The sequence below is a fragment of the Nomascus leucogenys genome, chromosome 6 (genome assembly GCF_006542625.1).
Source record: "Nomascus leucogenys isolate Asia chromosome 6, Asia_NLE_v1, whole genome shotgun sequence".
NCBI lineage: Eukaryota > Metazoa > Chordata > Mammalia > Primates > Hylobatidae > Nomascus > Nomascus leucogenys.
In genome coordinates this window covers 36,002,961-36,017,749 of record NC_044386.1, presented here as the reverse complement: position 1 = coordinate 36,017,749, position 14,789 = coordinate 36,002,961, and the positions used below count along the sequence as shown (strand labels likewise).

Below are 14,789 nucleotides of genomic sequence, written 5' to 3'. Positions count from 1 at the left end.
TTCTTGAAACCTTACATAGTTGAAGAATTACTTACTCATTGTTTTCTAAAGAGTAATTATCTTCATAACAGTAGTTTTTTGTCCAATACACCATCTTATCCCTGAACTAATATAATAAAATTTAAATAAATATGTTGGTTCATAATTAGTGGGCACCCAGGAAATTTTATGTTTATTGAGTGAATGAATATTTACTTTTTCAAACCGATCTTGGCTCTCCCCATAATGCGTTTCATATTAGCCTACTTATACTATGAATTAGCATCACACACATACATATCCCTGTGGTATGTATTACAGTGGGGCATTGGACACAAGTGCCTCCAGGGTGAACCAGACCTGTCTCAGAATAAGATTTCCATGAGCTACTCTAATTGCTAGTATCTAGACATGAGTTACATTATTGCCCTTATTTTAAGTCTGTGTACATGCTGACTTCTGATACCTGCTGTTTCTCATCCCTCTTTATCTATCTGGATTCTGACCTCTGTATTCTCTGATCTCTGGTAATTGTGTGTCTTCTACCATTACTACCACCAGTAAACGCTACACCCAGGGGCTATTTTCTCCTGGCTACACCATCTTTGATGACATGGCTCATCTGGCATGGGTCTGGCATGTCAGACGTATTTAGGGTGATTATCTGAATTACAAAATCATTCTTTCAAAAAGAATTCACTGTATGGTGTCTTTAAATATTTATTCCTCTGAAGCATTTAATATGTGGTTCAAATTTTTTAAAAAATGATTTATATATTACTTTCCAGTATACTTATTGTATTAAAGCAAAGGTTCAATGCATGGTGGAAGGAAAATGTATAGCATCAAGTCAGTTAGACAAAACTGATTCAAATTCCAGTTGCACATACAAGTTATGTGATCTTGGGCTTCTCACTTAACTTCTCTGAGCTGCTGATTCTTAATCTTTTAAGTGAAGATAAATGATACTACTCCAGAAAGTTTGTTATGGAACTAAAATAATGCAGAGCATGCACTGTATCATAAGATTCTCATCTGATTTTGAAAAAGCTTGCTATATGTAAGTAAAATTATGATTACAGTATTAATATTAGAACATTTTACTTACACAGAATGCATGACTACCAATCTTTATATTTTTCAAGTGAAAAATTAATTTCAATTAATTTATGAAAATCTATGTCATAGGCCAGGCACGGTGGCTCACGCCTGTAATCCCAGCACTTTGGGAGGCCGAGGCGGGTGGATCACGAGGTCAGGAGATTGAGACCATACTGGCTAACATGGTGAAACTCAGTATCTACTAAAAATACAAAAAAATTGGCCAGGCGTGGTGGCGGGCACCTGTAGTCCCAGCTACTCGGGAGGCTGAGGCAGGAGAATGGCGTGAACCCGGGAGGCGGAGCTTGAAGTGAGCTGAGATCGGGCCTTGGCACTCCAGCCTGGGCGACAGAGTGAGACTCCATCTCAAAACAAACAAACAAACAAAATCTATGTAGTATAATTTCCATGAAAAGATTGTAGATTTAAAGGAATTATGTGAGGTTTTTCCATGTTTCTTTTGGAGAAATCAGCTTTACATTATCTCATTCATTCAAATAATATTTTTAGTAAGAAAAGATAGGATATGGAAATCATACCATTAAATATGAACTCAAAAGTCTGTCAAGACTAGGACTTCACCAGCCATATTCCTTTCACAAGATGATAATAGATAATAGGTAAAAAAAATTAAATAAATAGGAGAACTGAGCCTCATCAGCATCATGGCATATCATAATTTAACTTACATTCTTTTCTTTCTTAGTGGTACATGATAATGATATATGTTTATAATTAATGCCATCATAAATTCAATAAATTAAAGGTAGAGCTTCTTCAAAAGTCGTCATGCATATTTGCATATCAAAAGATTCAAGAAATTCTGTTGAAAAGACACCAATTTAGGATTAGAAAATTAAGAGTTTAGGATTCATAGTCTAACCAAGATCATTACCCTTCTATCAATAAGCCACCATACTGTTCAGAATACTAATTTGAAAAATCTCATGTAACATTTGCTTGCTATTTTTTGATTTACAAACTTATTTCTGAAATTTTGTCTTGTTTATAGCTGGTAACGTCTGCTCCAATTTTACAAACAATGCAAAGGGGAAAAAACTCCATCTTCCAAACGGAATCCTGGCATATTGCATAAAGACATATAGCACACAGCATGGATTGTTGTACATAAGCGCTATTCAGTTACTGGGGGCTGCTTTGCAGGCCTCTTGCAGAATTCCGAGTCAACAGATCCCTGCCTCACTCTCCTGACCCCATGCACATGTTCACCTGTCTTAGCTGGTCCTGCTTGGCCTCCGTGATTTTTTCCCTAACCCCTCCTATAAGAAAAACATTCACCCTCAATTTCTAGTTAAACCCTGTAAATGTTGGTTATAGGTAGCTTAGCAAGGTGTAGACTTACTATCTTTCAAAATTGCATTCCTTAAAGATTTTCTAAATTATAGGGAAATCTTTTGTGATTATTTTTTTCTCTTTGCAGCTAACAGGCCCTATTCAAGTCATCCATCTTGCAAAAGCTTGTTGTGATGTCAAAGGAGGAAAGAATGAACTGAGCTTCAAGCAAGGAGAGCAAATTGAAATCATCCGCATCACAGACAACCCAGAAGGAAAATGGTTGGGCAGAACAGCAAGGGGTTCATGTGAGTGCAAATTTCTCCATGGCTTCAAAGTATTTTCTTTGCGAGGCAATATTCAATGTGCATATTCCTCCAGAACTCGTCATAGGCATCAAGTTAGGAGTATCTACAGAGTGGACAAAGGGAGGAAAATGTTAAATGGCAGGTATAGTTCCGTCTTCACCTCATCTGTTATCTATATTGTGGGAAACAACGTAAAGTTTTATATTATTCCAGGAGGAATAAACAGCATTAGGTTTTTCATTGATGTTAGAAAGAAAAAATGCTTCATGTGAATCACTTTAGAATATTTAAAATAGAAGGTTTATTACATTAAACTACAACAGGATTAGACTTTGACAAAGTACAGTAAAATGTGGGTCTACTTGGGAGGTCTACAAATCAGAACTACAAGAAAGTAAATCAGGGGAAAGTTTAAAGAGCAAATGTGCAATTGGTATTTTATTCACAACTTTAAAATATTTAAACTACAGTTGCCTGAACATAAATCTTTCCCTTTTTGGTAGATGGCTATATTAAAACAACTGCCGTAGAGATTGACTATGATTCTTTGAAACTGAAAAAAGACTCTCTTGGTGCCCCTTCAAGACCTATTGAAGATGACCAAGAAGTATATGATGATGTTGCAGAGCAGGATGATATTAGCAGGTATGTGCAAGTACTTATTGTAGAACAGATCAAACTGTCTGCTTGTCAGAAATTTTGTATATTAAGATCCTAGAATTTTACCCTCCATAATTCCTACTGCTCTCTATCACTAAACTAAATGATCACTTACAATAACCCCAACATGGGTGAAAGGTCATTTGAAACTCCATAGTCTTTCTTTTGATTATATCCATCAAATACTACTTGAAATATAGTGGACCATTTGCCAGATCTTGTAAGATGTGTTGTCATTCTAAAACACTTTTATAATGTTCGTTATGACTTGATCTTAGGGATATGCCTAATAGAAATATGATTTGGTAAAATATGAAGCATAAAATATAAAATTTAGCCCATTTTTTCTCATAAATCTCTGATTCTAAATAAATTTGTTGTTATTTTTTGAAAACATGACAAAAAATGATTTTTATGGCAACCCCAGTTTGCTCCTTAAAAGTAAAAACTCCGTTTTTTTATGATCCCTAGGTATCAATTAAGGGTCCAACTTTCCACGGCCCATTCCACTAGATTAAAATGACCTTCACTTCAAGATTATGGGAACACCTTCTTGCTATAGAGGAACAGAATATAACATCTTTTCTGGAGGACCAATGAGAGGAGATTGGCCATCCCCCTCTTGTACCTCACCTTCTCTTCTTTCATTTTTCAGTCTTCTGCTTCCTTTCTCTCTCCATCTCTCCTCTTCTTCTCTTTGTTCCAGCTCTGATTTTTTGTCATTCTTTTTGTCTCTTTTGTACTTTTCCATTCCCTTTCTCCTTTCATTCCTTCTTTCCTCCAATACCTCCCTTTTCAGTTTAAAGCCATAATCCCCTCAAGTTGAAAGGAGGAAAATCTCTAGTCCAGTTCAGAACTTTTATTTTTTTGATGACTACCTTGTAAAACTAGGAAACCTCCATTGTGGTCCCAAAAAACATAATCTGTGCTAGCTCTTCACCTGGGTAAAACTGTGTCTGCATTCTTCATAACTCAAATTACAAAGGAAACAATCTTCATTGTCAGCCATTTTTAAACATCAAATTAGTAATACACTTATAAAGCACATGAAGAATTAAATTTTCCTCTTATGATCTTTTATATCATCGTATCAGTTAAGCTTGTTATGCTGCTTTCTAGCAGTTTTGTCTTTCTAAAATGAATTATAGCCGGCTATGCCTTCTTACCATGTTCTAAACATAAATTATGCAACATATGCCAAAACATACAATGCATGCACTAGAGTTTGGAGATCATTAACTGACTTTAGTCAAACATCTACCTAGTGTGAATCAGTAAATGCCAGTTTTGAGGCCAGATGAAGTTCCAAATCATCATCTTCTATAACTTCCAGAATTTTCATAACTATGTCAAATATATTACCAATGTGTATACTTTGTGTGTGCCTTTTGTTTTTCAAAAAACACACTTCCTTAATTTTTGGTGAAAGAATTCCAGTTATATTATTTACGCATATTTACACTGATGTGCATACTCAAGCAAAAAATAACAAATCCAGAAAAAACAATGATGTTCTTAAAATGAAACTTTGTTAACCATATTGGGTGAATATTTCCCAAAACTAGCATTATCACCTTTTTCCATTTTATTGAATCCATATATACCATGACTCTAAAAACCTGCTCTACTTTAGTAAACATGTAACAAAAAAAGAATCTTACGTTTAGTAAAAGCAGGAAGTTGGAAGAGTTGTAGGGTTTTAATGCTCAGTATCTTAAACAAGTATAGCCCCACAATATTTACTAGCATCTAGCCCTCTCTTATGCACCCTTACTAAGAAAATTAAAGAAGAAGCCATTTCTATACATGTTTTATTTTTGAAACTGCAGCTGCTGCGGGCAGAGATCTCATAACAGAACATGCTTTGTTCTTAGAAAAAGGGAAGATGCTGAGTGTAGCCGGCAGCTTGCCCTGGCAAGAAGAAGAAGAGAAGGCACCATCTTCTCCTTCCTGCTCATGACTCCTGGCCAGGCACTCTGCCGGCTCTTTCCTGATTCCCTAGAGTGAAGAGCCATGGCTGTGAGTGCTTCGAACTCCAGGAGCAGTTTTGAGGCTTCAAAGCACAGCTCCTGACAGCTGTCCTTCTCTTTTCCTTCTCCACTAAAGCAGTATCTACAGTGAATACGAAACATTGAAGAAAAGGGAATTGCAAATGCAAATACCCCTCTACCATTTCATAGTAAACCTTCTTCCTTCCATGTATCTCTCTCTCTCTCCCTCTCCTCTCCTGTCACACCCTGCTCTCTCTACCTCTTCTTCACTTCATCAAATATTTTACCTTCTAAACAGGCCATTTTAGGAAGTTGAATAATTGCTCGAGACATGAAATAAAACAGGAGCTTTGCTCCTTATTCCAACAACCCTGTTCTTTGGAAATTGGTATAAAAATCCAAGATGAAAAGTATCTGCCAAGAGTGGCAGCCAAGCAGAATGCAGCTCTTCACATAATTCCAACTGCCTCCTTCATGCATCATGCTCAGAGAGAAGAGTCAGGAAAAATAAATGTCAAAATGGTACATAAGCAAGCAGACAGTGTACTGCAACTTCCTCAAAAAGCAGTTCCTTATTTATATAGGAAGACATTTATAGCATGTTTTCCTACAAAGTTCCTGACAGCAACTTTATGTTTTTATTTCAAATTTAACAGGAGATCTGCATCGGATCAATTTCTTTCACCCACTATTAACGTTAGGAAATCAGATATGAGTACTATATAATTGTCCTCTAAGATGCTAACATTAAACTGATATCTGTTGCTGGCAGAAAACTGGGGGTATAGTGAGTACAGCTAGGTGTAAAAGTGGGCGTGGTCAAGTCACTTAATTTCTCAGAGCCTGGTTTCTTTTCTGTATAATGAGGGAATTGAAGAGATGATTTCTGGGATTTTTTCCGTTCTCACGGTCTACATTTCCTTTGATCTCACAGAAATCACATTTTAGTGGGAGATATAGGCAAGAAAACAGGCAATTATAACATAAATGCTAAAATAGAGAAAATATAGAATGATGTGAAAGTAAGTAAGAAACACAGGCAATCTGGATTTACAGATTCAGCAGTCATACCAGATAAAAGCCCCCTGAATGAGATTTCAAGTTTTTTAAAGTTCTCCCTTTAAAGAAAAGTGACTGCTATTAGACTAGGAGTAAAATGCTGTAGTCAAAAGATATTGAAAGATAATTTAATTTAATGCAACGATAATTGCTCTATGTGACTCATGGAATAATAATACCCTTGGGGCTTGTTTTAATGGTTCATCTATGGAATGATGTCATAATGTATCATCTGAAGACAACCTCATAGAAAAATGTCAAAAGCAAACAATATCATCATTTTCTATATCATATATAGTGCTGTAATTAACTTAATTCTTGTTGTTTTTGTTTGTTTTGTTTTGTTGCCTTGTCATTACCCATCTATGATGATAAGGAACATTTTTTTCCTCTTTACATATAACATTCTAAGAACTTTCGACTGGCATGTTATTTCTCTTTTGAATAACTGATCAGGATATATGCTTCTCTTCCTCATAGCTAAGTAATTCATAGATTAACTTAATATTTCTGGTTTTTTTTTCTAGCCACAGTCAGAGTGGAAGTGGAGGTAAGCCACACGCTTCTTAAAATGATATTTTACAATTGATACATATATTGGCATGTATTTACGGAGCACATGTGTTATTTTGTTACACGCATAGAACGTGTATTGTTCGAGTCAGTGTATTTAGGCTATCCATCATCATGAGCATTTAACATTTTTATGTGTTGAGAACATTTCGAGTTCTCACTTCTGGTTATATTGAAATGTACAATGTATTATTGTTAATTATAGTCACCCTACTCTACTATTAAGCATTAGAACTTATTCCCTCTATCTAACTGTATGCTTGTACCCATTCACCAATCTTTCTTCATGTCCCCCCAAACACATTCTTACATCCCTCTCAGCCTCTGGTAACAATCACTCTACTCTCTACCTACATGAAATAAACATTTTAGCTCCCACATATGTGTGAGTCCATGCAGTATTCGCCTTTCTATATCTGGCTTATTCCACTTAATATGACCTCCAGTTTCATCCATGTTGCTGCAAATGACATGATTTCATTCTTTTTTGTGTGACCAAATAGTATTTCATTGTGTATAGACCAAATTTTCTTTATGCATTCATCCAATGATAATTAGGTTGATTCTATATCTTTGCTACTGTGAATGCTGCAGCAATACCCTTGGGGGTGCAGATATCCATTTGATATACTGATTCCCTTTCCATCAGAATAATATCCAGTAGTGAGATTGCCGGATTGCATGATAGTTCTATTTTCAGTTTTTCTAAAAAATCTCCATAATGACTGTACGAATATATATTCCCACCGACAGTATGAGTTTCTTTTTTTCCACATCCTTGCCAGCGTCTGTTATTATTTTTCTTTTTGATAACAGCCATTCTAACTGGGGTAAGATGATTAGTGATGTTGAGCGTTTTTTCATATACCTGTCGGCCATTTGTATGTCTTCTTATGAGAAATGTCTTTTTAGATCCTTTGCCCACCTTTATATGGGATTGTTTGGGAATTCTGCTGTCGAGTTGATTGAGTTTTTGTATATTCTGAATACTCATCCCTTTTGAGATGAATAGTTTGCAAATTATTTTCTCCCATTCAACAAGCCATCTCTTCACTCCGTTGATTGTTTGCTTTGCCATACAGAAGCTTTTAGTTTAATATAATCCCATTTGTCTATTTTTGTTTTTGTTGCCTGTGCTTTTGGGGTGTTAGTCATGAAATCTCTACCTAGACCAATGTCTTAGAGTGTTTTCTCTATGTTTTCTTACAGTTGTTTTATACTTTTAGGTCTTATGTTTAAATCCTTAATCTATCTTGAGTTGATTTTTGTATATGGTGAGAGATGGGGTCTAGTTTTATTCTTTTTACATATGGACATTCAGTTTTCCCAGCACCACTTACTGATGAGCGTGTTTTTTCCCCAGTGTATGTTTTTGGTGCCTTTTTCTAAAATCGGTTGGCTATAAATATGTGGCTTTATTTCTGGGCTCTCTTTTCTGTTTCATTGGTTTTTGTTTCTGTTTTTATACCAACGGTATGCTGTTTTGGTTACAACAGCCTTGTAATATAATTTGAAGTCAGGGAGTGTGATACTTCCAGCTTTATTCTTTTTGCTCAGGATTGCTTTGGCTATTAATGCTCTTTTTTATTTCATACAAATTTAAGGATTGTTTTTCCTATTCTGTGAAAGATGACTTTGGTATTTTGATAGGGATTACATTAAATTTGTAATTGCTTTGGGTAATATGGTCCTTTTAACAATATTAATTATTCTAATACGTGAGCATGGGAAACCATGCACTTTTATCAATAATTTCTTCATAAGTCTTCATCATGTTTGTGTACATTAATGAAAAAAATGCTTTAGTTTACAAATAATGAGAGAGATCTTAGTATGATGGAAAGAATACTAGCTTGAGAGTCAATAAACTGGATTCTAGAGCTGGCCACCAAGTGACTCTGAGTAAGCCACTTCTTTCTTTTAAGTTTGTTACAGATCATATGGCGACTTCACTCCAGTGTGTTCAGGACAGTCTTGATTTATGCCAGTCATCAGAGCACAATTAATAACAGCATTCTCCTTCACTTTCAGAAGTGTTTTTGTTCAGATGATAACCTATCTAGTCACCTTGACTATAGCTCAATGGCCCCTATATTTCCCAGCAACAAAGTAAGGGATTTGATCTAACACCTTGCAGTGCTATTCTCATACTAAAAGTCAAATTTCAAGGTCATTTTACATATTCCTGCACATAAAAACTACTCAATAAACAATTGTTAAGCAAATATCTGTCAAATAGCAAGTTTCCTGAAGAGCATAGAATAACAAATGAAGCCAGAAACAGTTTAACTTTCAAAAATACGTGTTTTAGAAGTCATTTTTCATTTCTTTCTGTTTCAACTACCATCAATATTTACAAATTCACCTTTCATCCCATTGCTTTTCTTCACTTGTGTCTTGATCAGTATCTTTTCCTAAATGTCTCCTCACCATTAACTAGTTAGCTAGATTTGTATCACCTCCTCACTTCTTTTTCCACAATAAATATTTAACTCCATCCCCTATTTAAGTTTACTTTTTCTCCTGTTTTTGCACCCCCATTCCTTTCAACTCAAGTCCACAGTGCCTCTTAGCCCTCATTTTGTTATTGTAATTTCACCCCTAAGAATTCTTTATAAAATGATCAACAAAGTTTTTTTATTTAAACGGTTTATATGAAAGTGAAATGCTCTCTGCAGTTAAGTAAGGAAGATTTATAGTTAAAATCTGAGTGAGCATTACGTGACCAAATTATAAAATTAACAGAAGATTTTCCTCCAATCCAAATGAAGGGATATTCCCTCCACCACCAGATGATGACATTTATGATGGGATTGAAGAGGAAGATGCTGATGATGGGTAAGAATAATCAGTGAACTGCTTTTTGCAAACTATTATATATACATTGAAATTTAGTTTTGATTTCCAGTTAAAATAAAAAGCGGAAAATAGTGTTCTTTCTTACATTACCCCAAATGATTTGAATGTTTAATTAACAGCAATTGTAAACCAGGAAGTGTAATTTCACTACACTTCAAACGAAGTGTTTGATTGTTTGGAAGAACCTCAATAACTACAGCAAAACAAGTGAAATGAAAAAAAAGATAAATGACAGATGTTGTGGATATTTTTTAAGTCTTTTCTAATAAAGTATTTATTGTTCAATAATTTACTTTTACCACAATCCCTGAAGAGTTTATCAGTTGCATGGCTATCCCTTGTGTAATAACATGATTATAATATAGGCAACTCAAATAAATTGAGACCTATGCTACCTATGGCAGAACCAGCATTGAATACTTACTTAATCCTTTAGCTTAATAATAAATATGTGTTCAGTTATAATAATTATAACAATTTATAAAAATAAAAATATTTTAGGTCAATAAGAAAATAATTTTTTTTCCATTTTAAATTGCATGTTTAAAAGTTTAAGATTTCTTTTTTTTTTTGAGACCTGAGATTTGCTCTCGTTGCCCAGGCTAGAGTGCAATGGCACGATCTCAGCTCACCACAACCTCCGCCTCCCAGGTTCAAACAATTTTCCCACCTCAGCCTCCCAAGCAGCTGGGATTACAGGCATGTGCCATCACGCCTGGGTTATTTAGTATTTTTAGTAGAGACAGGTTTTCTCCATGTTGGTCAGGGTGGTCTCGAACTTCTGATCTCGGGTGATCTGCCCCCTCTAGCCTCCTAAAGTGCTGGGATTACAGGCGTGAGCCACTGTGCCTGGCCTAAGATTTCTTAATTACTTCATTTTAATCATAAATAAAGCCAAATTGATACTCAAGCTTTTTTTTTTTTTTTTTTTTTTGAGACCAGGTCTCACTCTGTTGCCCAGGCTAGAATGCAGTGGTAGGATCGTAGCTCACTGCAGCCTCAAACTCCCAGACTCAAGCAATCCTCCTCTCTCAGCCTCTGAGCAGCTGGGACCACAGGTGTGCACCACTACACCCAGCTAATGTTTTTTATTTTTAGTAGAGATGAGGTTTCGCTATGTTGCCCAGGCTTGTCTCAAACTCCTCGGCTTAAGCAATCCTCCCACTCTGGCTTCTCAAAGTGCCAGGATCACAGGTGTGAGCCACTGCATCCAGTTGTTTAAAACTTAATCCTTATGGACTTGCTTCACATTTTAAGAAGTGGGAGAATTCTCACTTGATAGAAAAAAATGATGAAGTTCATAGGAGCAGTATTCAATCACCATGATCTATAAACTTAATAACACTATTTTGTCCAATAAAATGAGTTGTTTACTGCCTGAATCATTAATGTAGTATAATTATAAAGAATCTGAATGTCCACACAATGTCTTCACTTGCCGCTGATTATTACATTCTGATCAATGCCTGCATGCTCCAAAGCTCCACACTACAGGTTCAAGAGAAGAATAGTACGTGGTCCTGGGGGATTTTGAAGATGTTAAAGGGAAAAGATGACAAAAAGAAAAGTATACGAGAGAAACCTAAAGTCTCTGACTCAGACAATAATGAAGGTTCATCGTAAGAGTCAACCAACCAAATCCAGTGTACAATAACTACACTAATATGTATTGAATAAAATGCTACTAATATTCTATAACCAATAACCAAATTCTGATAGACTTAAATCATCTTCATGCAATTTTCCGTTCATCATCTTAGCCCCGTTTATGGTGTCACCTTTAAGCTCCTGCATTACATAAAAGAAGACCAAGTACTCAGAAATCATCATACAGTTCAAAGATATATTTTACTTGCTTCATAAAAATGCACAAAAACACACATGTACACATAATTGCACACATACCCTCTCACGCTCATGCACACAGTCATACACAAACACTAACACACCCATTTACTAGGACCTTTTAAAATATAGCATTACATCTGAAAACTCACAATTCCAATGCCACATTTTACTACATAGTATTTTACATTGAATACTCTTCAAAATATACATTCTTTTTAATAGTTTGAAATAAAGAACATAATTTTGAATTTTTTCTCTAAATACAATAATTAAAGACTTTTAACTCTGTTACACTATAATGATATATTAATAATTTTCCCCATACTAAAAGCATTCTAAATATCTTAAGTTTGTCCAAATAAAATCTACGGCATAACTTTTTCCATTCCAAAAATAATCCTTTAGTATAAATTCCATACATATGAATTTGAAAGATCTTAATCGTATTCTCTGGTACAAGAAAATCTTTCTGTTTTATATTTACCTCATGAATTCACCACATTTAGCTCAAGTCTTTATAAGATGTTAATTCCATATAGCATTCCCAATTGGCTTGTAAAACACCAAAGCAACAAGTCAATAAAGAGTACACTTGAAATTCTAGGAAAACACAAGAAACCTTCTCTTCTCTTGAGCAGCATTACTCAAATATAACCCTTACTTCAAAATGAGAGGGTTTTTTTTTTCTGCTTCAATTACATAGTATCCAAATCTGATTTGGGATCATTTGAATTAATGATCCCTCACACTCTATTCTAACCAGTCATTTCTATTCTATGCACCATTCTTTCTGTGGTGTGTGTGTGTGTGTGTGTGTGTGTGTGTGTGTGTGGAGTGTATTTAGAAGTCATATTTCAGAAAATAGATGCATGGGTCTTCTTCTGTTGCAGCTAAATGCCACTTAATCCTGATTTCAGATCACTTTAATTAATAAGCTCTCACTCTCTAGTTTAAGTAAATATTCCTCTTATTCACCATTTTCCTGTTTTGGGGAATATATGCACATATTGGGAAACATGGTCATATTCCTATGACCTCTCTTAATTTTGAGTCTGTATTTCCGCTCTTTAATTCAAATAAGCAGTTTGGAGGCAGAGTATGTATGCCACGATGACTCCAAAATACTGAGTCCCTTTCGTTTACTCTGGCTTGATACTATGCCCAAACCTCATATAACAAATCTGGAAATTTTGATCCAGTGGCTGTGGGCAAAATAAACCAATTGAGTATCTTGACTCTGGACATTTTGGCAAACATTTGGGGTTCAAAAAATGTCTTGCTAAGTTCCAAATTGATAAACAGAAATGGACTTAGTGGAGAAATGGAGGATGAGAAAGAAATAATGGTCAACAGATGAAGTAACCCAATATGCCTCCAGGCTGTTGCCTCTTTATACTCTCCTATATAATGGAATCAATTTCTGTGTTCATGTTAGTCTGATTATAATTGTGTTCTCACTTTCTTTGTAGTTTCCCTGCTCCTCCTAAACAATTGGGTAAGTAATAAAAACTAATTGTATGTTCTATATCTTCATTTCTTGCAGTGTGGTAGTGGGAAAGCACTGGATATAGTATCTGCATTAAAGTCCTGACTCTGAAAATAATAAATTGTGTAACCTTGAGCAAGTAACTTTACCTGGGTGGTCACAGGTGCTCAATGATAAAATAGCAAGATAAGAAAAATTAAAAAGACTGATAGTTTTTAAACTATTCTTCCAGGAGCCACTATTGGGTTAGGGATAAGTGGGAAGGGATGAGCACCAATTTTCCCTATGTCCCCCGGCCCCAATTCAGTCCAAGCTTGATATATGAGACTTCTGCATAAGGATATCTAAAAACATGCCAGAGTACGTGCCAGTAAGCCTCTTCTAAATCTAATTTCTTTGAATATTTAAATGGATAGTTTATATTGTATTTGGAAAATGTTAAATATAACAGTTTCTTTATAAAATTTCAATCAGTTACTATTTTTTCATCCCTGCTGAGACATATCTTTAGATGTTTTTAAAATTTACTTTGAACGAAATAAAATGTTGTCTTAAAAATATTCAGGGGCTTTCAAAAAGTTTATTTATTTTAACTTATAAGTATATTAAAAGAGCAAACCAACACAGAGGTAATCTATTCTTCTATAGACCCTCTATCTGACATTAGAACTTTCTTTTCAGTTATCAATTTGAAAATATGTAAGGGACAAACTCAAACTGATCAGTGCCTGATAATAAGCTTGTATTCTAATCTATAATATTTTTAAAGTATTCAAAAAAACTAACTCCTCAAAAAGTGGGTATAAAACGGAACAAAAGTAATCAATTCTGTAAAAAATAAGGTTTTCTTAGAATTGCTTGTTGTTCTTAAATATGTTTTAAGTGCATGTGCACAGAGTAGTAACTTTGACCCTTCTAGATGACATTTTTTAAAGTATTTATTTTTCACGCAGCTGAGCAAGTTTCATCGTGTGAAATTAGTTAACCTGAATACACACGAGGGTGGAGGATATGGAGGGGGGATTTTATAAAGGAAATCAATTCCTTGCCACTACCAGAGAGTATTTAAACTTTTTATGGTAATAACTCCTTAAAATATTTCCAATTTCTTCAACTCAATCTCTTCAGCTTCATTGGCTGTAGAGTCATTAATATGTGCAGAGAGGAAGCATTCTTCCTGACTTTATTAATAAGAAGTCTAGAAGGGAGAAAAAGCTCTAATGATTGGAAAAGCCATTGAACCAGTTAAGATCGTGACAACTTTTCTGCCAGTACTGCTTCTCAATACCTATTGGTAACAGAAGAATTTAATTAAAAGAAATAATCTTTCCATTTAAAGGTGATGCCACTCCTAATATCACTGTAAGGTAAAAGGTAATGGGAAACAGATCAGTGAGGCAAAGGAAAGGAGGAAGGAAGGAGAGGGACATTTAAATAGTATGATATATATTATCACAACACCCTAAATCCCATAAGAATCTCAATTTCTGTCTCCACTTCATCCTGCCAGTAGCCAGTAATGTTGATTTGTTTATCAGCAATTTGCCACTCCTGACATTCACTGCGCTTGTAGATCTTCAGATAATCACAGTCACTGTTCCATGAGTTTTTTTCCAGATAACGATGATTGTC

The 14,789-nt window shown here is 35.0% G+C and overlaps 1 protein-coding gene across 1 annotated transcript in view; it reads left to right on the top strand.

Annotated features, from left to right (window-relative positions):
* FYB1 (FYN binding protein 1) overlaps positions 1 to 14,789 on the top strand; it is a 165,409-nt gene that overhangs the window by 133,070 nt on the left and 17,550 nt on the right. Inside the window, exons 8-13 of the mRNA XM_030814012.1 lie at positions 2,522 to 2,681; positions 3,185 to 3,326; positions 6,919 to 6,941; positions 9,736 to 9,802; positions 11,305 to 11,442; positions 13,141 to 13,166. Of these exons, the coding sequence (XP_030669872.1) occupies positions 2,522 to 2,681; positions 3,185 to 3,326; positions 6,919 to 6,941; positions 9,736 to 9,802; positions 11,305 to 11,442; positions 13,141 to 13,166 (556 nt within the window). The remainder of the gene's footprint in view (positions 1 to 2,521; positions 2,682 to 3,184; positions 3,327 to 6,918; positions 6,942 to 9,735; positions 9,803 to 11,304; positions 11,443 to 13,140; positions 13,167 to 14,789) is intronic.